We start from the raw sequence: 24,399 nt of genomic DNA on the forward strand, positions 1-24,399 counted from the left end.
TCTGTCTCGTGGCTTGGCTTTTGAGAGGCGATGATTGCAGAGGCGGTTATTGCTACGTTTCTGCAGGCCAGGAGGAATGTCTTAATCCTTTGCATGCAGAGGTGTCACAGATCTTATGCTTTTTGCAGGCAGGTTTGTCAAAAGGGCTGGCCCACAGTTCGCTTCGGGTACAAGTAGCAGCTTTGGGTGTCTTTGAGGGGAAACTTCAGGGGAGACAGCTCTTGTCGCATCCGGGCCTGATTTGTTTTCTAAAGGGGGCAAAACATTTGCTTTCTTTGGTCCATCGGATGTGTTCGCCTTGGAGCCTTAATTTACTCCTAAGGGTTCTTTGGTCCTTTAAGCCTTTGAGGCATGCCTCTGTGAAGGATCTGACTCTGAAGACAGAGTTCTTGGTGGCGATATGTTTGGCCAGGTGAATCTTGGAACTGCAGGCGCTGTTGCACAGGGATTATTTCCTGCATATTTTAGATGATGGAGTCTTGTTACGTATGGTGCCCTTCTTTTTGCCGAAGATGGTTTCCTCTCTTTGTCTTAACCAGATGGTGGAGCTTCCCATGTTATGTTATTTGGTCCACATGTGAGGGAACTACATTTATTGAATGTTCATTGGACTCTCTTGCGTTTTCTTAGTCACTAACTGGTTTCGGTGATCAGATCATCTTTTTGTCTTGTTTAGCAGGACAAAGAAAGCTTTAAGGTTACTAAGGCTTTGGTGTCGTGATGGCTGTAGGAGGCAATCTCTTTGGTGTGTGTAAGGGGCGCATGGTTCCAGAAAGGTGGTGTGCCCATTCTACTAGGGCACAGACAGCTTTCTGTGGGGGGAGTGTCAGTTGGTATCTCTACAAGAGATCTGTTGGGCAGCAACATGGTCTTCGCCTCACACTTTTACCAAGCATTACCGATTGGATGTGCGAGCCCTGGAGGAGGCTTCCTTTGGGGAAAGTGTGTTGCATGCTGGTCTTTCAAATTTCTGCCCAGTGTAGAGGGGCTTGGGTACATCCCACTTGGCTGGACTGATATGGGGTATGATCAGGAGAGGAAAAATGGATCTTAACCTGCTAATTTTAGTTCCTGGAATACCACAGATCAGTCCAAAGCCCGACCCCATAGTTGCAAAAGACTCTGAGGTGTCTGATTGTAAATAGTGTAGATACGTGGTTCACCTTGTTTGGTTGAAGGTTGTTGGTTCCTTGTTTGGATTTAACAGCTCCAGATCAGGGAGTCCAACCTGGTTCCTGTTTGCCTTCGAAGGGCGAGTTCTTTTAGTGTTGTCAGGTATTCATCTTGTCTTGGGTACAGTTTCAATACTGAGAATTGCAGATGGTACTCTGTTATGTAGCAGTGTCTCAAAGTTTTTTTTTTCTCTGCCTCCATCTGCTGGTAGGGATGCAAAATCCACTTGCCTGGACTGACCTGTGGTATTCCAGGAGCAAAAATTAATAGGTAAGACCCAATTTTCCTTTTCTGTTCCTCAACCTTACTCCAGGTCCCTCTCACCCATAGAGATCCCTGGCATTGACTGAGGATAGATCAGAAAGCCCTTATCCCTCTCTCGAAGGAATCTGCAACCTTTGAGGGCCTACGGTTTGGGCAAACAATTGTTCTGTCTTTCTTGCTTTACTTATGGGTGGGTTTTATCCTCCCCTTTTTACTCTTTTTTTTTTCTTTCTCTTCTCATTTTCTGTGACTCTTCTTAGAATTCTAAGTATTTTATTTGCTTTGCTTAGGAGTTGATGAAGAGTTTCAACCAGGATGGGCGCATCTTCTGTGCCATCCTCTCCACCCACAGCCGTTCCATGGGGGTCGGTCTTGTAGAGGCGGACACGGTGGTTTTCTACGACAATGATATCAATCCGGTCATGGACACCAAGGCTCAAGAGTGGTGCGATCGAATAGGGAGGAGTAAAGACATCCACATATACAGGTAGCCCAGGCCTCTGCTTTTAGTGTGACCAAATAGCAGAAATGAGTGAGTCCAGTGTAATCCCTTTTGATTTCAGAGTCCCCTTTCTTTAATGGGGCATTACCTTATAACACTAATGGACTTTTTCTGCTTTTCAGGCTTGTAAGTGGGAATTCCATTGAGGAGAAGCTGCTTAAGAATGGCACCAAGGACTTAATCAGGGAGGTTGCTGCTCAAGGGAATGATTACTCCATGGCTTTCTTAACTCAGGTACTTGGCCCATGTTTGCTTAAAATGAAAGTTTAGACAGCAAGATTTTTGATTTGAGTTATAGAACTAGAAATAAGGCTTTATTGATTTGTTGTAGAAATTTTGTTTTACTCTGGGATTGGGTAAGGCCTTGTTATACCTCTGCTGTGCTTCGCAGTGGCTTTGCTACGTTTTCCTTGAAGAATTGTCACGTTGAAGTAGATGTTAGTGTTCCCAGTAAGAGTTCAGATTGTTGATAGATGACCATCAATATATTTACATGTGGTCTTCAATGGCAGAATTACCCCCTGGGGCAATACATGTTCTGGGTGGCTAAATTGTTTCATGGTTGATGACATTGCAAATGGTTTCATCCAGTAAAATGAGCAAGGTCTCCTCTGTGTAACAATAGAACAGACTTAGAGGGTACTGTTCAGTAGTGTGCGTAACTCATTACATACACGCATAAGTAGGAGCATCTAAAGTTGCACCTTTTTGATTTTATAAACTGTGTAGTGGAAGCCGCATCATATATATATATAAAAAAAGTGTGTCAACATCTCGAAAGTATGTGTGTATGTTTCAGCCACGTATTTTTTAATGCAGGTATCCGCACAGTTTATATGCTTGCTTTATTAATGTACATGCATATGTTTAATGTTGTTTACATGTTTGTAATGTGCGTGTAATAATCCTCCGTTTATGCACAGAGGCAGGTATTTTATAAAGTTGGCTGATGTATGCAGATATCTTGCTTATGAAAATACTTGTGCATGTACCTCCAAGCACCAGGTTGCCGAAACCTCCACCAGGGGTCCCAGACCTTAACCAGTTCACCCTCAAATCTCCACCAGTTCATCCACACCTTCTACCCTCTTTGTATGTGTATAATTTTCCATACAGCAGTAACAGTTCATGCGTACTCATGCCCTTCTGAAAATTCACGTATCACGCGCAGATGCTAGGTACAAAGACGCAGGGGTTGTGCATGTATAGGCATACATGCCAATTTTACATGCACAACCCCTGCGTCTGAAAATTACCCCCAGAATGAGCATTTTTCCCATAGACAACAACGTAGGAGAAGCCCTCAAAGATGGTGCTTCTCACACCAGTCCTTGGGGCGTGCCTAGCCAGTCAGCAGGTTTTCAGGATATCCCTAACAAATATGCTTGAGTGAGATTTGCATATAATGGAAACAGTGCATGCAAATCTATCTCATACATATTTATTGTGGATAACCCTGAATGATTAGGTGTGCCCTGAGGACTGGCTTGAGAAGCACTGCTCTAAGATATCAGGCTCAGGGTGTTCCTTTTGTTTGGGGGGGGGGGGGGGTAGGAAGAATAATATTGTGCTTTAGTAGACAGTTTTATTATTTTCAGAATTTAAGATTATACATTCTCCTTTTAAGGTATGCCCTGCTGTAGGACATTGTCTTGATTACTTCAATGCTTTGATCTTTTAGCAAACTATCCAAGAGCTGTTTGAGGTGTCTTCTCCTTTGGACGACTCTGGCTTCAGAGTGAAAGCCGAAGAGTTTGTTGTGCTGTCTCAGGAACCTTCCCCGGCAGATACAATCACTCCCAAGGTTGCAAAACCTTTTATTGAGGTAGGAATACAAGGCCAGAGCAATTGCCTTCCTCGCTGTCTTCCTTATGGTCCTTCTTTATTAGTGTAAAGGGTGCATCATCATAAGACAGGCAAGTGATGCAGAGAAATTAAAATGGAAAAGTCACTTGATATCAATTTGAGTAATTGGGTCCGTGCATTGTATCACGATACAATAAACAGAGGCATTTGGTTTGATGCAATGTGTATTACATAACACACAATTTTTGTAAACATTCAATAAATTAATAACTAAACATGCAACCACTGCAGTGGACAAGAAAGAGTTGGTGTTTGTGCTAGTTTACTGTATCACAGAAAGAGTGGGGAAAGAAAGATTAAGGAAAATGCTGAAAGAGGTTTGATAAAGCGAAGCAAAGGAACTCAGTCACAGACCATGAGTGAGATTTGGAACAAAGAATCTGAGTTTGCAGATTTCAGCTCTTGGATCTCTAAGCTGGAGCATAGGCTGTCTTTCCTATAACATGGCTTGCCATGTTAAGGGAAGAATCTTTGAATAATTTCCAGCACACAGATGAGAGCTTCAGGGTACTGTTTCTTAAAAATAAAATTAAAAAAAAAGTCCAGTGGCTTCACAGACGTTCTGGGTTGGATCCCTGAGCCGATATCTTGCTGTTCAGGCAGGTAGGAGCTGGTGATTCTGCAGAGGAAGTGTTCACAGTCCCTTGGAAGAAAGGGATGTCATCCGTTGTTGAAGAATGACACCTCCTAGCCAGGCTTAGGCTGTTCACATTTCAGGTTCTGAAGGGAATCTGTTGATTCAGCTAAGAATGGTTACCACAGTGACTGGGCTAGATGGGCTTGGGAAAACGTAGAATTTCCAGGCTGCTGCTAATGAAAGCTCATGGTGTCATTACCCCAGTTGTAGCAGGTTCTGACTGAGCTGGAAGCCAAAGTATTCAAGAGCATACTTCTGGGGTTTAAAAAAAAAACCAGCCAGGGGCCAGGAGGAACTGAAAAACACCTTATGTTGCAGTAATCGAACTGATCTATTATTTAATGTGGTTTTTCAAAGGCTCTTAAGAGCATTAGCCATGAGGAGGAAGGTGCTAAAGACCGTGCACAAGAGCCAGGAACTGCACTGAACTCCGATGTTCCAGCTGCCGAGATCTCTGATCTGGGAAGTAACGAGGAGCCAACACAGCTTGAGGAGCTAGCAGATCTGATGAATCAGGTATGAAATGCCAGATGTTTTATTTTTACTAATGCTGTACCATTCCTCAGCCCTGTCTGCTGCTGGGGGATCTGAATTACAGTCTGATTTTTTTTTTTTTTTTTTTTTTCTTAAAACAGCTGACACCAATTGAGAAGTATGCGTTGCATTATTTGGAGTTGTTTCATGTTTCTGGAGATCGAGAAAAGCAGAATTTAATCGAGGTACTTTCTGTATAAGATTGAGCTAGTAAGGCATCCTCTGCATAAGGAATTATAGTGTCATGGAGGCACCAATCATGATTTCCATATGCAAATTAACTTAGTTCATGCCATTATGGGGCTAATTTATAACCACCTGCATACCGATTAAATCGAATAAGCACTTACTTTTCAGAATTTTTTAAGGGGAAAGTTCATGCATATTTTTCCTTTGGAAATTCTCCCATCTAAGTTGCCCACACACAGGTGCATCTGCTAATTTGCGCGCAGGGGATTTTTTTTGGCGGGGAGAATTTTCATGCATACTTCTGAAAATGCAGAAGAATGCGCATAAGGGCAAAGCCCTTCCAGCTCCGGAGAGCACCGCCGCTCATGGTAGGTAAACTTGTGCGCACACGAGCTAACCGCGCACATCGGGTGGGCAATTTTGTAATGGGCTATTTCTGCAGGGAAAGCACTGTTACCACAGAAATGGCTTTGAAAATTGCCCTCCTACTGCAGATCCAGAGTAGGCAGATTCACTTTGGTATGGTAAGCACCTGCTCAGTTTCTGGAACAAACAGACCGAAGTTGATCGGCCCTCAGTTGTTGACTTGGTATTGTTAAGGATGCCAGGCTTATCCCTTTAGTCCTTGTCAAAGGGACTACTCAGCAGAGCATGGGTGAGAATGCAGATGAGATATGGTAGCACATTTTACCAGGTGTTGACGCATGCCTGGAGTTAAAGGGCTAAGATAATAAATGGAGTGAAGTGAAAATGGTGCTGTGCTTCTGTTTAGGAGGATTTGAAGGCTGCAAAGAGAGAGTGGGAAATGAAGCACTTGAAGGAGCTGAAGGAAAGGGAGAAGCAGAGGTTTCTGGAGGAGGAAGAGAGGGCAGAAGAGCTCCTTACGTACACCAGGGAGGATGCGTATAACATGGTAATGCGAGTGTGAACGTGCATGCACGGGATTCTTACAGGAGCTTTCCCTCAGGGCTGCAGAGTCTGCCGTATCCATTCCTGAGAGTCTCAGCTCAAATCAGCAGCCTAAGCTTATGGCCATACCAGTGAGTGGAGAGGGCTTTGTCAGGGCCATGTTTAGGGGGGTCTGAATCGGGGTTATTACCACAAGCCTTGTGTTTTGGAGAGCCCTGTGCCACCTTTGAGACCTCAGGTATTGTGCCAGAAATTTGGCTGCTGACTTTTTTTTTTTTTGTTTTGTTTTTTTGAAAAGGTCCCTTGATGTTGAAACTTTGCCTATTAAAATATTCATTAGCCTGTTGAAGAAATTTTCTCCAGTGACTCTTGGGGGCACTTATATTACCTCTAGTGTTAAGAATAATGCATCAGTTCTCCTTTATCTATACATAAACATGGATAAAGTCTATACGCTGGTTTTGCTGAAGTCTAACAGGAGACTTTTCTTCATAGGAATATATCTATGAAGATACAGATGGACAGACAGAAATAATGCCGGTGAGTCAAATCAATTCAGTGACACATTTAACGCAGGGATCACATGATGGAAGGGATTGAGTTTGTCATGTTTTCATTCTGTGTACAGCTCTGGACCCCACCCACCCCTCCTCAAGACGACAATGACATCTACATCGATTCTGTCATGTGCCTGATGTATGACACCACCCCAGTCCCTGAGTCTAAACTCCCCCCTGTATATGTCAGAAAGGAACGCAAGCGACACAAGATGGATCCTGCAGGTGGGTGCGCGCTGCAGAAAATCAGAGGGAGGTTTTTATTCAAAAGTGAGGCCTAATGAAAGGGGAAAATGCATGGGGACAGTTATTGGTATATTTATTTGTGGCCCAGAAGCTCTTCTCCTGTTTCTCTGAACTTCAAGCTTAATTAGAGTTTACATCCTATTGGAATATAGAAGGAGCACTGTTAGAAACTAATCTATATATTTATATATAGCAATTCCTCAGATTGGCCACACTCAGCATCTAGTCAATAGATTCAGAAACTGCTTCTCCCTTACAAGACATTATACCCAGAATTGCTACCGGTAAGTACCAGGAAGTATCCAAATAAGCAAATGGATACACTGAAAGCCAGCAAGCGCCCTCTATAGGCAGCACTACTCAAATCAATAGCCCTGGAGCGAAAAAACCCAGTTTCCATTCCTGAACATGGTTTCTCATTGAGGGCCGAGTGAAGAAGTTCCATCCGTTATGCGATACACAGGATATAGCACAAAGATGCCTGGGCTCTAAGATCCACAGGAAACTGCATTCCCCATTGTAATGGCTGGACTAGAGAAGAGGGGTTTGAACATGGAGGCTGCAAGGAAGGATTAAGGTCACTGCAGCCCCAATAAAATGTAAACTCTAAGTTCCCTGTATGTACCCGGATCAGTCCAGACTCCTGGGTTTTGCCCCCCCCTCTAGCAGATGGAGACAGAAGTTTACAAACAAAAACTCCGCCTTATCTAGGCTGGTGCCACCTACAGTCTGGCAGTATTCTTCTGTCTCCTAGTAGGTGGAGGGGGTGCAAAACCTAAAGTCTGTGCTGAGGCCTAGTTGATTAGGTGTTAGATAGTGTTTAAAAAAAAAAGGATAGGCTATGATAAGGACTGCAGTGGCTTGCTTGCAGGTCTGGTCTCATGCCTCCCAGGGGGTTGCGAGGTCCTGAGGGGACCATCCTCTCTGGTTTCAGAGGCCGCTGAAGTGTGGGGATTACCCATTTGCCGGCATACCTTCTTCACTGGGGGTGACACCGGGGAGCCCGGCTCACTCCCCCAGTTGGCCCAGGACCCGAGGTGATCAGTAGCTATTAAAAACAAACAAAAGAAACGGTTTCTTGCCATATGGGAGGCCTACTTACAGTCACTTCCACAGACGGTGCGTAGTTCGATTATCAACGACTGACTTTCCAGGTCTAATTGGACGGAGTGGAGATGCTTTCTTCTTCATGGACATTTATTCTTCCATGTCGGATGGATGGAACTCAGGACTTGTTACAGTTATAAGACTCCAAGGGGCCATGGGGGGGGGGGGGGGGGGGGGGGGGGGAAAGAGGGGGAAAAGGGAGGGGGGGATGGGGGGGCAGCTCGGGGCTTTGGGCCCTGGGAATTTTTCTGAGGGTTTGTATTATTTGATACCTGTTGGGGGGGAGGGATGAAGTGTCACGTCTCTCTCCTGTGTGTGGTATATGGTTATTTGATAAAACAATAAAAACCGTTTCAAATAAAACAAACAAAAAAAAAACAAAACGCGTTTTGAATGGTCGGGTTATAGTTATATTTACTGTGTCCTTTTCTTCTTCCTTCTCGCGGGGGGGCCGAGCGCCAATTTTTGCCGCCGCGGGAGGGTGGTTTTATCTTTGGTTTTCTCTTGTGGTTTTTGCTGTTGCTGGGGAATGCCGTGTCGGGCTGCCTTCCGGGCCTGCGGTGCCACGCAGGCACGGCTATCTCGCGATGGTCTGTGCTTTTCTTGCCTCTCGGGCGGCGAAGGTGCGTCTTCGGCCCCAGACAGGCCTCTGGGCAGGACGCAATCGCGCGCCGGGGCTGCTGGGGGCAAGCCGGCTGCTGGGGATGGCCTGTTCCCGAAGAGCTCGGGAACGGGAGCCATTTTGGACACCACGAGTCAAGTTTCAGCGGGAGCGGCCGCCATTTTGTTTCCTCGGGGGGCCGAGGAGTCTGCCCCGCCGGCGGCTTGGGGGGAGGAAGACCTCCCACCGCGATTATCGCCCCAGCGCAGGGTCCCTGAGGGGGACAGACCTGCTAGGCCATGCTGCCCGGACAATTTGCGGATCCCTGAAGGGGATCTGGAGGATATGTCATCAGATTCTTCATTTGGGTCTGAATTTGTGGTGTTAATGCACAAGGCCCGCAGAATGGCCAGGAAGAGACCTCAGGATTTCCGCGCCCCAGACCCTCTGATAGGGCTTGGGAAGCGATATAAGTCTGCCCAGGCTACAGATATCACGGACAGGTCCCGGCCTATCCGAGCGCGGACCGCCCGGGGGGATCCGGACTCCACCTCGGATACCGATGAGCCGGAGGAGCACCAGGGGGACCAGGACCTACCATCCCAACCACCGAGGGGGGTTGATGGGGACTGAGATCAGTTGTCCACTAGTCCTAGGGATACCCATGGGACAGATGGGGATGACCCGAAAGTGGTTCGTCTATTTCGAAGGGACAAGCTGGGACCCCTTATCTCGGAAATTCTGGGTGAATTAGGGATTCAGGTGCCACAGAAAGAGACCAGGCTTGGAGCGACGGACCTGGTAGTATTGGGCCTTCGGGGCCTCCTTCTGCTTTCCCATTGCATTTTTCCGCTTTGGATTTACTTTTTAAGGAATGGGATACTCCTGATTTGGGGCTCAAGGTGGCTAAAGCAATAGATAAGCTCTACCCCCTGCCTGAGGAGGCATTGGAGCTGTTGAGGGTTCCTAAGATAGATTTGGCGGTGGCGGCGGTCACAAAGAAGACCACCATCCCGGTGACTGGGGGTACAGCGCTTAAGGATTTGCAGGACCGTAAGCTGGAGATACAACTCAAAAGGATCTTCGAGGTTTCGGCTCTAGAGATTCGTGCAGCTATTTGCAGTAATTTCTCCTTGCGCGCAGGTCTTCGTTGGGCGCAACAGTTACTAGCCAACGAATCACTTTCCCCCGAGGAGGCGCGTCAGGCGGGGCGCTTAGAAGCGGTGATTGCCTATAGTGCGGATGCCTTTTATGATCTGCTTCGCACCTCGGCCAGATCTGTGGTTTCTACGGTTTCGGCGTGACGCTTGTTGAGGCTCCGCCATTGGTCTGCGGGCGTGTCGTCTAAAGCCCAGTTGGGTTCGTTGCCATTTAATGGCAAGCTGTTGTTTGGCAAGGAATTGGAGGATCTGATTGAGTCCATGGGTGAGAACAAGGTGCATCGGCTGCCAGAGGAACAGACCAAGATCAAGGGGGTCTCCGACTTCCCGCTCTCGATTTCGGGGAGGTTGGCGGCCTCGGACCTCCCGGGGATCGGTTTCCTCATTTCGACACAGTGCCAGCAGACAGCAGACGTACTCTCAATCCTTTTGCGGGTGCTGTTTCGGTCGGCGCGATTGTCCCAGTTCCACCCCACGAACTCTGCAGGGGCCGTTATTCCATTTACTTCGTGGTACCAAAAAAAGAAGGAACCTTTCGACCTGAAGAGGGTCAACAGATGTCTGCGGATACCTTGTTTTCGTATGGAGACCTTGCGATCCGTGATTGCTTCGGTAAGACAAGGGGAATTTCTAGCCTCCCTGGATCTTACGGAAGCGTATCTCCACATAGGAATATGGGCAGATGACCAGCAATTTCTAAGGTTTGCCGTGATGGGTCAGCATTACCAGTTTCAGGCGCTCCTGTTCGGCCTTGCAAACGCGCCTCGAACTTTCACCAAAATTATGGTAGTGGTAGCAGCGCAGCTTCGAAGGGAAGGTTTCCTGGTACACCCATATCTGGACGATTGGCTGATTCGCGCCAAGTCGGAATCACTCTGTCAAGCAGCAGTTCAGCGGGTGCTCCAATTGTTGCACACACTCGGTTGGATAGTCAATGCTTCCAAGAGTCGGCTGGTACCTTCACAATCTCTGGAGTTTTTGGGAGTCTTGTTCGAAACTCGGGGAATGATGTCACTCACACGGGAACGAATGTTCAAGTTACAGGGTCAAGTTTTACAATTGTTATCCAAACTGGTCCCGATAGTCTGGGACTATCTACAGGTGTTGGGGGTCAATGACTTCAACATTGGAATTGGTTCCCTGGGCCTTCGCTCATATGCGACCGTTGCAGTCAGCGGTGCTCTACCGATGGAACCCGGTGTCAGAAGAATTTCATCTGCCATTGCCTCTGACACAGTCAGCTCGGGACAGCATGGATTGGTGGTTGTGTCCGAGCAACTTAAGCCGCAGAGTGCTGTTGGTGGTTCGGTCCTGGACAGTGGTCACCACGGATGCCAGCTTGTCCAGTTGGGGAGCGGTTTGTCTGCAAAAGTCAATACAGGGACAATGGTCCCCGCAGGAGGCTTCTTGGTCCATCGGTTGTCTGGAGACCAGAGCGATTCGCCTGGCTCTACAGGCCTTTCTTCTGCTAGTCTGCGGCAAGTCAGTCAGAGTTCTCTCAGACAATGTGACCACAGTGGCTTACATCAATCGACAGGGGGGAACCAAGAGTCAACCAGTGGCGTCCAAAGCCCATCAATTGATAGCGTGGGCGGAGAAGCATTTGTGCAGCATAGCGGCCTCCCACATTGCCGGGGTAGAGAATATTCATCAGATTTTCTCAGTCGCAATCGTCTCGACCCCGGGGAGTGGGAAGTCGCAGAGGATGCGTTTCGACTCATTTGTACACAGTAGGGGATCCCCGTCCTGGACTTGATGGCGACATTCAAGAATGTCCTCCTTGTTTCTTCGCTCGTCGCAGGGAGACGGGAGCGGAGGATGTGGACGCCCTAGTACTGCCTTGGCCGATGGATGTCCTACTGTATGAGTTCCCTCCGTGGCCCCTCATCAGCAGGGTCCTACGTCGAATAGAGTTACACCCAACAGAAGTGGTGCTCGTCGCTCCCGAATGGCCACGTCGTCCGTGATTTGCGGATCTGATAAATCTGGCAGTGGAGGAACCCATTCGATTTCAGTATGTGCCGGATCTTCTACATCAGGGTTCAGTTTGTTTCGACCAGGTCGCTCGATTTTGTCTAGCGGCATGGCTTTTGAGAGGCAAAGGCTGAAGTCCAAAGGATATTCGGATGCGGTAGTAACCACTCTACTACGGACCCGCAAAGCGTCTACGTCGTTATCTTATGTACGGGTCTGGAAGGTATTTGAGTCATGGTGCCTTGATCGGGAGGTGGTTCTTACTCGGGCGTCCATTTCGGATATCTTGCATTTTCTTCAGGACGGTTTGGCAAAGGTCCTCTCGTGTAGTTCCTTACGAGTCCAAGAAGTGGCACTGGGTTCCTAGCGCGGTCGGATTCATGGTGCACCTTTGGCGGCTCACCCAGACGTGGTGCGGTTCCTTAGAGGGGAAAAGCATTTACGCTCGCCATTTCAGCAGCCTTGCCCCTCCTGGAATTTGAATGTGGTGCTTAAGGCTTTGTGCGGTGCTCCTTTTGAGCCTCTTCGCAAGGTCACCTTGCAAGATTTAACTTTGAAGGTGGTGTTTTTAGTGGCTATCGCCTCGGCAAGACGGATTTCCGAGCTTCAAGCCCTGTTTTGTCGAGAGCCCTTTTTGCGGATATCAGAGTCGGGAGTGTCGCTACGCACGATACCTTCTTTTCTTCCTAAGGTTGTTTCTTCTTTTCTTGTAAATCAGACGGTAGAACTTCCATCGTTTTTGGATTTGGACAGCTCAGATCCGTTATCTAAGGAGCTACGAAAATTGGATGTACGACGGACGCTGTTGCGCTACCTGGAAGTGACCAACGCGTTCCGGGTCTCAGACCACCTCTTCGTCCTTTGGAGTGGACCTAGAAGAGGTAATGCTGCTTCAAAGTCTACCATTGCTCGTTGGTTGAAGGAGACCATAAGTTTAGCGTATCTAGTTCAAGGAAGGTCTCTGCCGGTGGGTCTACGCACTCATTCTATACGCTCTCAGGCCGCATCTTGGGTGGAATGCCAACAAATTTCTACAGAAGAGATTTGTAGGGAGGCTACATGGAAGTCTTTTCATATCTTTGCTAGACATTATCGTCTGGATGTTAAGGCTCCAGGAAACGCTGGATTTGGGGAAGGAGTACTTAGAGTGGGCCTCTCCGGATCCCATCCCAAGTAAGGTAAGCTCTGGTACATCCCAGGAGTCTGGACTGATCGGGGTACGTACAGGGAAAAGAAAATTGGTTCTTACCTGATAATTTTCGTTCCTGTAGTACCATGGATCAGTCCAGAGTCCCGCCCATTGGTTTTGATAGGAAAAGGGAGAGTCCGTACTGTGCGATTCCGTTTTCATTCACAGGTATATTCAGTATTTTCAGTTATCGATAGCATGGGTTCTGTTCCCATTTGGGGGTTTATTGAGCCGGCGGAAGTGTTAGTTTTCTGTATATAGTTGGGAGTTTTTGTGTGATCTATTCTGCTTTGACATTAAGTAATACTGCCAGACTGTAGGTGGCACCAGCCTAGATAAGGCGGAGTTTTTGTTTGTAAACTTCTGTCTCCATCTGCTAGGGGGGTGGGGGGCAAAACCCAGGAGTCTGGACTGATCCGTGGTACTACAGGAATGAAAATTATCAGGTAAGAACCAATTTTCTTTTCTTGTCATATAATCAATAGCCTTTTAAAAAACCTGACTGCAGATTTCATGACTTTTAGCTGCAGGTAGGAAGAAGAAGCAGCGCCATGGAGAAACGGTCATTCCTCCTCGCTCTCTTTTTGACCGAGCTGTGCCAGGCTTGCTGAAAATGCGCCGGGAGAGCAAAGAGCAGAAGAAGAACATCCTCCTGAAACAGCAGGCGCAGTTTGCCAAACCCCTGCCAGCTCTGGTTAAACCACCCACCGAAGCCGGGCCAGACAACCCCGAGTGGCTGATCAGCGAGGATTGGGCTCTGCTGCAGGTCAAGCTGATTTCTCATTCTTTCACTCTGCCTCTGACTCTGTAGCCTTTGCCAAGTCCCTGTGCCTCAGGCCTGCTTGAAAACAAAACAATCTTGAGCGATGCTCAATCGCTGTCAACAGTATCAACTTCAAAATGTAGTTTGTACTAATTTTAAATGTGTTAAGTGGAAAATATATCCCTACACAACCTGTGGCAAGTGTTTTGTTTAGAATATATTAAAATGTGTTTTTTTAAATAATATATGGAGTTAGAGAAAGGTTTCATACATATAGTGTAGGTGCCCAGCACCACTGTTGGGTGGTGTTATAATCATTAACCTTCTTCCTCCTCCTTAAGTTCTTTTTTGGAATTTTTTTTTTAATATTTATATTTGTCCAAATAAACCTAAAGGACTCTTCCGTGGCGTTAGAGTGTTGTTGTATGCGTACTCTGCATTAACTCTGTGAAACTGAGAATAATAAAAGAAGAGTAAAAAAGCAGACTTCCCCGATTATTGTTGGTGGGTCCGTCCTTCCATGATGATCCCGACATGCACGTTTCAGACGTAAAAGCCTTTCCTCAGGGGCCTCGATGAATCCTAAAACCAACTTCACGGGGTCTGCGGCTCTTCTCTCAGCTGTTGTTCAAAATGCTGGCTGTCTTTGTTGGTTTTAGGATTCATCGAGGCCCCTGAGGAAAGGCTTTTACGTCTGAAACGTGCATGTCGGGATCATCATGGAAGGACGGACACACCAACAATAATCGGGGAAGTCTGCTTTTTTACTCTTCTTTTATTATTCTCCGTTTCACAGAGTTAATGCAGAGTACGCATACAACAACACTCTAACGCCACGGAAGAGTCCTTTAGGTTTATTGGGACAAATATAAATATTAAAAAAAATTCCAAAAAAGAACTTGAGGAGGAGGAAGGTTAATGATTATAACACCACCCAACAGTGGTGCTGGGCACCTACACTATATGTATGAAACCTTTCTCTAACTCCATATATTATTTAAAAAAACAAATTTTAATATATTCTAAACAAAACACTTGCCACAGGTTGTGTAGGGATATATTTTCCACTTAACACATTTAAAATTAGTACAAACTACATTTTGAAGTTGATACTGTTGACAGCGATTGAGCATCGCTCAAGATTGTTTTGTTTCGTTCTTAAGTTCGCTGTATTTTGTGGTGTACATTTTGATATATTTCTGCTTGAAAACAAGGCATTTGTTTGTAATATTTTAAGTATATGTTTGGGCATTACTGTATGTTTTATTTATTTTTATTTATTTAGCATTTGTTTATATACCGAGGTACAGCTGACAATGCCTTCACTCCGGTTTACATTATAACGAACCAGTTACATTTGAATTAATAACATTAAAACAGAGATTGAAACAGAACATTAACTTAATAACAGTTAATAAGTACATTGAACATTAGATAAGAATGAATGCAACGCTTGAGGTTGACGGTTGAAGCCGTTAATGAGAAGGAAGGTTTCTGCAAGTCGGGGCGAGTGTCAGAGGGATTGCTGGAATAAAAAGGAGCAAGAGGTGGATATGAAAAGGATTTATGCTCTGTTATCATTGGGTGAACAGTCATTGTAAGACTGTGAGAGTAGCCATTCTTTAAGTTCTTTTTTAAAAGATTTAAGATTTTCTTGTGAATTGAGGTGTAGAGGTAATGAGTTCCATAATTTTGGGCCGACTATAGAGATGGCTCTATTTCTGGTGGAGGAAAGTTTAGCTTGTGGTAATGAAGGGACATCCAGTTGAATTTTATATGTAGATCTTGTTGTACGTGATGATTTATGCAGATGTATAATATTGTCCAGGGCAGTGAAGTCTGCTTTGTGAATTGACTTGTGTAGAATTGTGATGACTTTGTACTCTATACTTTTTTTAACAGGTAGCCAATGTAAGTTGTGGAGTACTGGGGATATATGGTCGGATTTTCTTTTACCAGTCAGGACTCTGGCAGCTGCATTTTGGAGTAACTGCAGTGGTCTTAAGGTTGCATTGGGAAGGCCAATTAGAAGGGAGTTGTAGTAGTCTATACTGGAGAAGATGAGGGTTTGAAGAACGGTTCTGAAATCCCGGGGGTGAAGCAGAGGTTTTAGGTGTTTGAGTATTTGAATTTTGAAGAAGCCTTCTCTTGTTTTTGTTGCGATGTGTTTTTTAAGATTTAGCTCATTATCTAGCCAGAAACCCAGATCTTTAACGTTGTCTTTGAGTTGAATTTGAATGTTGTCAAATCGGAAGGGAGGAGTGTATGTTATACCAGAGTTTTTTCTTGTAATTAGTATACATTCTGTTTTGCTCATATTTAGGCATAATTTTAGGTTGTTTAGCAGATTTCGTATTGCTTCAAGGTGTGAGGCTGCTTTTGACATTGATTCTTCTAAAGACGAAGTAATGGGAATGAGAAGTTGTATGTCATCAGCATACATGTAGAAAATAATGTTAAGGCTAGTTAAAAGATGGCATAAAGGAAGAAGGTAGATATTAAAGAGAATGGGTGACAAAGCCGACCCTTGAGGAACTCCAGTATCCAGAGGGATGGCCTCGGATGAAAAGCTGTTGTAGGATACTTTGAAAAATCTGTTTTTAAGGAAAGAGGAAAACCAGTTAAGGGTTTTTCCAGCGAGTCCGATGGATTCCAGACTAAGAATAAGCCTTTTGTGGTCCACTGTGTCAAAGGCTGCTGACAAATCGAGGAGGATCAGAAGGTGATCTAGTTTGTTATCGAGGCCTCTTAATAAGGTGTCAGAAAGATTGAGTAGTAGGGTTTCTGTACTGAGGTTTTTTCTAAAGCCGTGTTGTGTGGGAAATAGAATTTTGTGGTCATCCAGGTGTTCGTTTAGTTGTTTCAGAACCGCCTTTTCTGTTAATTTAGCAAAGAGGGGAAGGTTTGAAATTGGGCGGTAGTTGTTTAAATCTTCTGGGTTGAGGTTTTTTTTCTTAAGTAGTGGCGTGATTGTAGCGATTTTTAGTTTGGTAGGAAGCTCACCCTCAATAAGAGATTTGTTGATGATTGCTGCTATTGTTGGGGCTATAGGATGAGCGATTTCCTTTAGAGCTCGAGTTGGGATGGTGTCCATGTCATGACGTGCAGGGTTTATTTTTTTCAACATTTTCTCTGTTTCCAAGTTGGAGATAGGATTGAATTCAAGCCAAGGACTTATATTTAATAAAGGATGCTTTTCTATGATTGATGGGGTGTTGAAGGCATCAGTAATTTTTGAAATTTTGTTCTTAAAGAAGATAGCTAAGTCTTGGCTTAAATTTTTTGTTGCGGTGGTATTGTGATTGTTGTTATCGGCGATGAGGTTGTTTACTATGTTGAACAGTGATTTAGATTTGTTGGCGGAGTTATTTATTTTTTTACTGTAGTAATCGCGTTTCGTGTTCTGGATGGTTTTTTTGTAGGCGGCTAGATGTGAGCGGTATTTCTGCTGTAATACTGGCTGCTTGTTTTTTTGCCACTCTTTTTCGATTTTCCTGAGAGCCGTTTTCATATTTTTAAGAGTGGTGTTAAACCAGGGGTTTTGTTGTTCTCTTTTGTTCCTTAGACGTTTGAATTGTATGTGTGTATGTGTGTATGTGTGTATGTATGTGTATGTGTGTGTATGTGTGTATGTATGTATGTGTAGGTGTGTATGTGTATGTGTGGCTCAAGTGCTTCTGTACCAAAATAAAAACCCAGCACACTACTATAGCTACTACTACTACTACTACGCGTGAGTAGATGAGCTTTAAGCAAGTCCATTAACCCAGTGGTTCTCAACTGGTGTGTCACATACTACCTGGTCCCCCGCTGGCCCAGCTGCTCCCCCTGTCCCAGCGAGATGCAAACTCTTCCTCCGCCTGGACTTGAAATGCTGATAGCCTGGACGGAACGTGGAAGGAGAGCTGGAGTCAGCGGCACTAGCATCATGCTCTCTTCTTCTCACCTTTGTGGCCCAGAAGAGGAAGTAGTGTGCAGCGGCCGTGCTTGCGGGAAGAAGAGACCATGCTAAGGTACAAGTGCATGCAGCATCAGCTCAGAGCAATGTCAGCCTCTGCGGCTGATGGGACTTCTTTCTCGAGGCTGCGAGGATTGTAAGAAGAGGAGGCTGCTGTTGCCACTAGTTGCTCTTCAGTATTTATTTATTTATTTATTTATTTATTTTAAATTTTTATATACCGGAATTCCTGTATGCAATACAAATCAGTCTGGTTTACAAGTAACGAAAGAGGTTGCCCTGGTCTGGGAAGTTAGACCTGGGTTTTTTTACATAGAACATGGAATAATAACAATAAACCATTGAACATTATTACAAGTAACATAGAATGTAATTGGGATGAGAGAGAGACAGAGTGAGCAAGCGAGCATGTATGTTTGAGAGAGTGTCCACAGTAAGTGTGTGTGTATGTGTGTGATTGAGATTCTTTGTAAGAAAGACAGCATGTGATTGAGAACCTGTATGTGTAAGTGAGAGAGAGCATTTGTGTTTTTCTAGTGTGTAGCCAGATGGACTCAGGACCAATGGGTTATGTTCCCCTGCCAGCAGATGGAGACGGAGTCAGGTTTTAAAGCTGACGTTGCCCTAGACACAGCTCTGCAGTGACCTCAGCACTTCAGTATTTCTTCGTCTTCAGCAGATGTGGATGAACTTCTCCCTATTGGGATCGCTGTTCATTTTGGAAGAAAAAATTCTACTTTTAAATTCCCTGTACATACCCAGATCAGTCCAGACACCTGAGTTTTGCCTCCCTTTCTTCAGATGGAGACGGAGAAAGTTTCACAGACACCGCCTCTTAACCCGGTGTGCCACCTGCAGTTCCTCAGTATTTCTCTGACTCCAGCAGATGGAGGAGATGCAAAACCTGCTATTCTGTACCTGAGTTTTTCAAAAAAGAAAAATAATAAGATAAAATAGAAAGAAGAGGATTTTTAGCTTCAAAAAGAGAAGGTGTTTATCCTCCCAGGAGGTTGGCAGGTCCTGGTGGGACCATCCCATTTGATTGTAGAGCAGGATGAGCAGGAGTTGGGTATCCTAATTTGCTCGCTGAATCATGCTGGAAGTGATAGCTGGTGGTCCAGTTATAGACAGGGGCCTTGTTTTCTTTTGGCTTTCTGTGTTGGCGGTGGCAGAGGAAGGTAAGCTGTTCAGGGGGCTCCGGTCTTTGCGGCTCTCCCCCTCCCTTCTCTCCGAGCGTGTGCCGAGTGGTTGAGCCAAGCCATGCCATGAGGGAATTGCTGTTCTGCATGTGGTGAGCATAGCTCACATTTGTCAAGGGCTGGCCAATGCTCCTGATGCCTCTCCGGTGGGGGAGGGCTCATTAGGAGGGGCAGCAGCGGCATCGTTGAGGCAGTGCGGGCCTGGCAGGTTGCAGGCTGCATTGGAAGAGGCTGCCGATCCGTTCCCGCTCAGTGTGGGAATGGTAGCCATTTTGAAAACCTTTGCGGCTTCTGCAGAGAGGTCAGCAGGGGACGGGGATCTCCTGCCACCTCTGTCCCCCGCAAATTCCAGCCCCGATAAAACCCGGAGGGGCCAGGAGGGGCAGTCTGAGCAGGAGACAGATCTTCTGGTGGGTGATTCTCCGTGTCCTGTTCCCTTTTCCCCGGAGTTTATTCTCCTCATGCATGAAGCCTTACTGGCCTGGAGCACTGCAGCCCCCCCCCCCCCCCACCCCCCAATGGAAAGCTTCAACTGCTCCACCCAAAAAGAGATTTAAGTTTTCGGGGGCCACAAGGATTCAGAGTCCTCTGTCCAACGGTGTCGGGGACTGCCAAGGACGATTCCTCGAGTCTGATCGTGGGTTGCCGTCTGGGTACAGTCGTTCTGACTCAAGTCTACCCATGGTTGGGCAGTATCCAGATGAGGAATCGGCAAAGGTCCCCTCTATGGAGGGGGATGATCTCAAAGTAGTTCGCCTGTTTCAAAAAGAGGAACTGGGACCTGTAATTCCGCATGTCCTGGCGGAGTTAGGGATAATGGTTCCGCAAGCCAGCCAAGACTTGGTGGATCCGGTCATAGCTGGCTATAGGGGTCCGGCCAGAACTTTCCCTTTTCATAAGTCAGTAAAACAGTTGGTGGTCATGGAGTGGGATACTCCAGAGACTGGCCTTGAGGTTAGCAGAGCCATGGGTTAGCTCTCTTGCCCGAAGACACATGAGCTCTTAAGGGTCCCGAAGGTGGATGTTTCCATCTTGGCAGTTACAAAAAGGACCACCATTCCAGTAGCTGGCCCGGAAGCTCTGAAGGATTTGCAGGACCAGAAGCTCAAGGTGCACCTTAAGAAGATATTTGAGGTGTCTGTGCTGGGCATACATGCTGCAGTATGTAGCAGTTTTATGCTTCAGGCTAGCTTGAGGTGGGTGCAGCAGTTACAAGGTAACAAGGATATGTTACCCCAGGATTTGAAACAGGCGGAACGTTTAGAGACGGCGGTCGCCTATGGGGCCGATGCCTTGTATGACCTCATTCACACTTCTTCCAGGACGAAGATGTCAGAGGTCTCGACTTGGAGGCTCTGTTGGTTATGGAATTGGTTAGCGGATGTTTCGTCAAATACTCAACTGGGAGCATTGCCTTTTAAGGGCAAGCTCCTTTTTGGGGAAGACTTGGAACAGCTGATAAAGCATATGGGAGACAAAGTGCACAAGCTACCAGAGGACAAGTCCAAAGGGTCAAAAGGCTTTCTTCCTGGGTGCTTCTGATTTCGAGGACAGAGGCATTTCCACTAGTGCCGAGCTCGGGTTGCCGTCCTGGAACCAGTCCACTTCGTGGATGTTGGCCTAACAGAGAGGGCTTCGGCCAGGGGAGTGGTGGAGCCAAACCTTCACAGTGAGGCGAGGCCAGCCCACTCCTCAGTCCCAGTCATTGGGGGTTGTTTGACTCAGTTTTTGATCGATATTGTTATTGTAAAAGTGGTATATAAACAATTTCAAATAAATAAATAAAATCATGTCAGACCAGTGGGTTCTAAGCTTCTTAGGACAAGGTTGCACTTTAGAATTTGCTTGGCTGCTTAAGGAGCTTGTTCATGGTATCTCCTTGTGCCTTACCGGAAAAGAAACTGATCGTGCAGCAGACCATCCAGCGCATGCAAATGCTGGGAGCCATCATTCCCGTCCCTGAGGAGGAACAAGGGATGGGACGTTATTCCATTTATTTTGTGGAGGAAGGAACTTTTCGTCCAATTCTGGATTTTTTTTTTATATTTTCTTTTTATTGCATTTTTAAACTTTATACAATAAACATTCTGATTGGAAAAATAAGGTGGTATACAATGAAAACATTTAAATTAAGAAACACATTATACAATGTAATAATAGTATCATAATAATTCACTCTTAAACATTAAGAAATTTGGGGGGGGGGGATGGCAACAGGATTTTACGAGCGATAATCAATATTTATCCAATAACAAGAAAAAAGAAAATAGTCGGTTGCTATGAGTTAGCCTTACATGCCTTCTGTGCTGACTTATGTCACATTGGGGTGAGAATCTAGGAAGAAACGCAGTTGTGATGGTTCAAAAAAAACATAAACCAAATTTGAGTATGTGGGGACGTGTCAAGATGGCGGCCGCATGAGAAGTGGGTGAAGGCAGCTCTTTCTTATCTTTGTTGCTTTTGGAGATAATTACCTTTGCTAAGATTTTGGAAATGCCACATACCAAACGAAAAGCCCGGTTACGTGAAAACCAGGCTGTTACTTCTAGTCTGGAGGTTCGGCAAACATCTATTCCAGCTTTTTTCACCTCGAAGCTTAGAGAGTCGGGAGCGAGTGCCGCAGAGGACAGAGGCGTGGAGCGATCGCCCCCGCCATTGGCAGACGAAATCTCGTTGAGTCCTGGCACACCTAAGACGCAGTCTCCCCACCCCAGCGTGAGAGAGAGTCGCAGGGAAATATTCCTACAACCCTCCTGGAGAACCCCAAGGAGCCAGCAGGCCAGAAGAGAGATAAACCGGGAGGAATACTTCTGATGGAGAGGGAGAATCCCATAACACCGTTGGACGGAGCGATACAAGCTAGATTATATTTACCGCAAATATCGGAGGACACTGCACTCTCTTCTCAGACGCTGGAAATTGATCGGGACACTGTGGCTGAAGTCAAGCGAGTGGGTGAGTCTATTCAAGTTTTGACTCCTTTTCTGGTGAAACCCGCAGTAATAACAATTGAATCTATTTGAAACGCTTTGGCAGCCATTAAAGGGGCAATTATTAAGTTATCCAAAGCTTCTCTAGATTCCAATAAACGAAGTATGGAAAATGAAAAAAGGATTGAGGTACAAGAAAAGAAATTACAAGAAATTGATGAAAAGATCAGAGTAATGGAAGGCCATCAGCAGCTTGTAATTCAACATAAAGCTGTACAGAATAAAAAGATAGAGAATATTGAAAATTCACTTCGAAGTTTAAATATAAGGATATTGAATTCCCCAATATTAACTCAAATATCTGCATAGATATGTTCAAGAATTATATGAACGTAATATTGAAGATACCATTGGAGGCGCTTCCGTTAATAACAAAAGCATACTATTTTGATCGGGAAAATCGAGATCCCCATCAACAACGGCAACATTTGAATGTTACCGATTTATTGGAGCTGACACATGAAGATAATGTAACCACAAGAGGAGTTTTATTTGTGACGTGCCTTTCTGAGTGAAAAAAACAATATATTGAGATGTGTTTTCTGTTGTAGATCTGAATTATATTATGGTAGCAAAATGTGGATATTTCCCGGTATCACCTGGGTAACACAGGAAAGGAGGAAAAGATTTATAGATATGAGAGCAGAGGCGTTGTTGAAGTGTTCAAAATTCATTCTTCGTTACCCCTGTAAGTCCGTAGTCAATTCTGGTTTTAAAGAAGGTGAATGTAGCTCACAAGATACCCCATGTCCAAATGGACACTCTGTGCTCTGTCATAGCAGCAGTACAAAGCAGGGAGTTCCTGGCTTCCTTGGATCTGACAGAAGTGTACCTATACATAGGAATTTGCCTGGACCATCAGAGATATCTCTGGTTTATGATCCTCGGGAGGCATTTTCAATTTTGTGTTCTCCCATTTGGGCTAGCAACGGCCCCGAGGACCTTCACCAAGGTGATGGTGGTGATGGCAGTAGCCCTCAGAAAGGAGGGGATGCTGGTTCATCCATATCTGGATGACTGGCTCATCCAGGCAAAGTCGGAGGGCCTTTGCAGGCAGGCAGAGATCCTTGGGCTGAATCCATCCAAGAGCCGTCTTTCTCCATTGCAGGTTCTGGAATTCTTGGATGCGTGCTTCGATATCCGAATGGGAAAAATATATCTCACGGAGGAGCGGATTGTCAAGTTGCAGACTCAAGTTCGGAACCTATTGGAGGCCAAAGTGCCCAGGGTCTGGGATTACTTGTTCTATGGCATCTTCCCTGGAGCTGGTCCCATGGGTGTTTGTTCAAATGAGGCCTCTACAGAATACATTACTATCCCGGTGGGATCCAATGTCAGAGCAGTTTCATCTTCCACTACCGCTCACAGAGTCAGGTCCAGTCTTTCATAGTGGCTTGGTCGGGACCATTTGTGCTGCAGTGTGGATCTGGAGGTTCCACAGTGGATGGTTGTGACTACCCATGCCAGTCTGTCTGGTTGAGGAGCCATGAGTCTGTCCCAGTCGGTGCAAAGCCAGTGGTTGGTGGAGGAAGCGTCCTGGTCCATCAACCACTTAGAGATGAGAGCGGTGCGGTTGGCTCTGCAGGAGTTTCTTCCTCTTTTGCGCAACCGTCCGGTCAGAATCTTGTCAGACAGTGCGATGACAGTGGTCTACATCAACCACCAGGGTGGTACTAAGAGTTGAGCGGTTGCTCGGGAAGCGGAGATGCTGATGTGCTGGGCGGAGCAGCATCTGGCCTTGATAGCTGCTTCTCACATAGCAAGGTCTGATATTGTGCAAGCGGGTTTTCTCAGCTGGCAACAATTGGATCCCGGAGAATGGGAGCTATCGGAGGAAGCAATGGGCCTTTTTGAGAATTTCAGATTTGGGAGTGTCCTTGAGAACGGTTCCGTCCTTTCTGCTGAAGGTGGTGTCATCATTTCACTTAAATCAGTCAGTGGAGCTCCTGTCCTTCCCAAGTTTGGATCCTAGGGCTACTCAGGCTAAAGAGTTACGACGGAGAGATGTAAAGCGTGCTTTGTTACAGTACCTGAAGGTCACGAACAGCTTCTGCTTGTTAGATCATTTCTTTGTGCTGTGGAGTGGTGCCAAAAGCTACAGTTGTTCAGTGGTAGAACACTGCATATATCTGTCAAGGTCTGCTCTGCGTATATCTGTCAAGGTCACACTGTTCCAGAGGGGCTAAGTGCGCATTCTACCCGTTCTCAGGCGGCCTCCTGGGCCAAGAGTCAGCAAGTTTCACCACAGGAGATCTGTAGAGCATCTACCTGGAAATTGTTGCACACTTTCACCATTGCCGTTTGGATGTCCAGGCACCAGAGGCCATAGGCTTTTGTGAAAGTGTGCTTCGAGCGAGACTCTTGTAGTCCCACCGTGTTTAGGGAAGCTTTGGTTCATCCCAGGAGTCTGGACTGATCTGGGTTCGTACAGGGAATGGAAAATTGGTACTTACCTGCTAATTTTCATTCCTGTAGTACCACAGATCAATTCAGAGTCCCTCCCACTGGAGGAAAGGGAGAATTGGAAAGTACGATCGATCTGTTTTTGTGGTTACTCTGAATGGCACAGGGTTTTTTGTGG

The 24,399-nt window shown here is 45.9% G+C and overlaps 1 protein-coding gene and 1 non-coding gene across 14 annotated transcripts in view; both read left to right on the forward strand.

Moving 5' to 3' along the window:
- EP400 (E1A binding protein p400) overlaps nt 1-24,399 on the forward strand; it is a 307,683-nt gene that overhangs the window by 202,724 nt on the left and 80,560 nt on the right. For 12 of the 13 annotated variants that reach the window (XM_029619359.1, XM_029619360.1, XM_029619358.1 and 9 more), the window contains 9 exons: nt 1,728-1,924; nt 2,062-2,173; nt 3,621-3,764; nt 4,800-4,958; nt 5,078-5,161; nt 5,938-6,078; nt 6,570-6,614; nt 6,703-6,856; nt 13,433-13,674. In XM_029619359.1, coding sequence (XP_029475219.1) covers nt 1,728-1,924; nt 2,062-2,173; nt 3,621-3,764; nt 4,800-4,958; nt 5,078-5,161; nt 5,938-6,078; nt 6,570-6,614; nt 6,703-6,856; nt 13,433-13,674 — 1,278 coding nt within the window. The remainder of the gene's footprint in view (nt 1-1,727; nt 1,925-2,061; nt 2,174-3,620; nt 3,765-4,799; nt 4,959-5,077; nt 5,162-5,937; nt 6,079-6,569; nt 6,615-6,702; nt 6,857-13,432; nt 13,675-24,399) is intronic. The other variant, XM_029619363.1, reaches the window with a different exon arrangement.
- On the forward strand, nt 1,467-1,599 carry LOC115073584. Its single transcript, XR_003852069.1, has one exon. It is a non-coding gene; the product is annotated as a small nucleolar RNA SNORA49 (small nucleolar RNA).

Source organism: Rhinatrema bivittatum, chromosome 11 (assembly GCF_901001135.1).
Source record: "Rhinatrema bivittatum chromosome 11, aRhiBiv1.1, whole genome shotgun sequence".
Lineage (NCBI taxonomy): Eukaryota > Metazoa > Chordata > Amphibia > Gymnophiona > Rhinatrematidae > Rhinatrema > Rhinatrema bivittatum.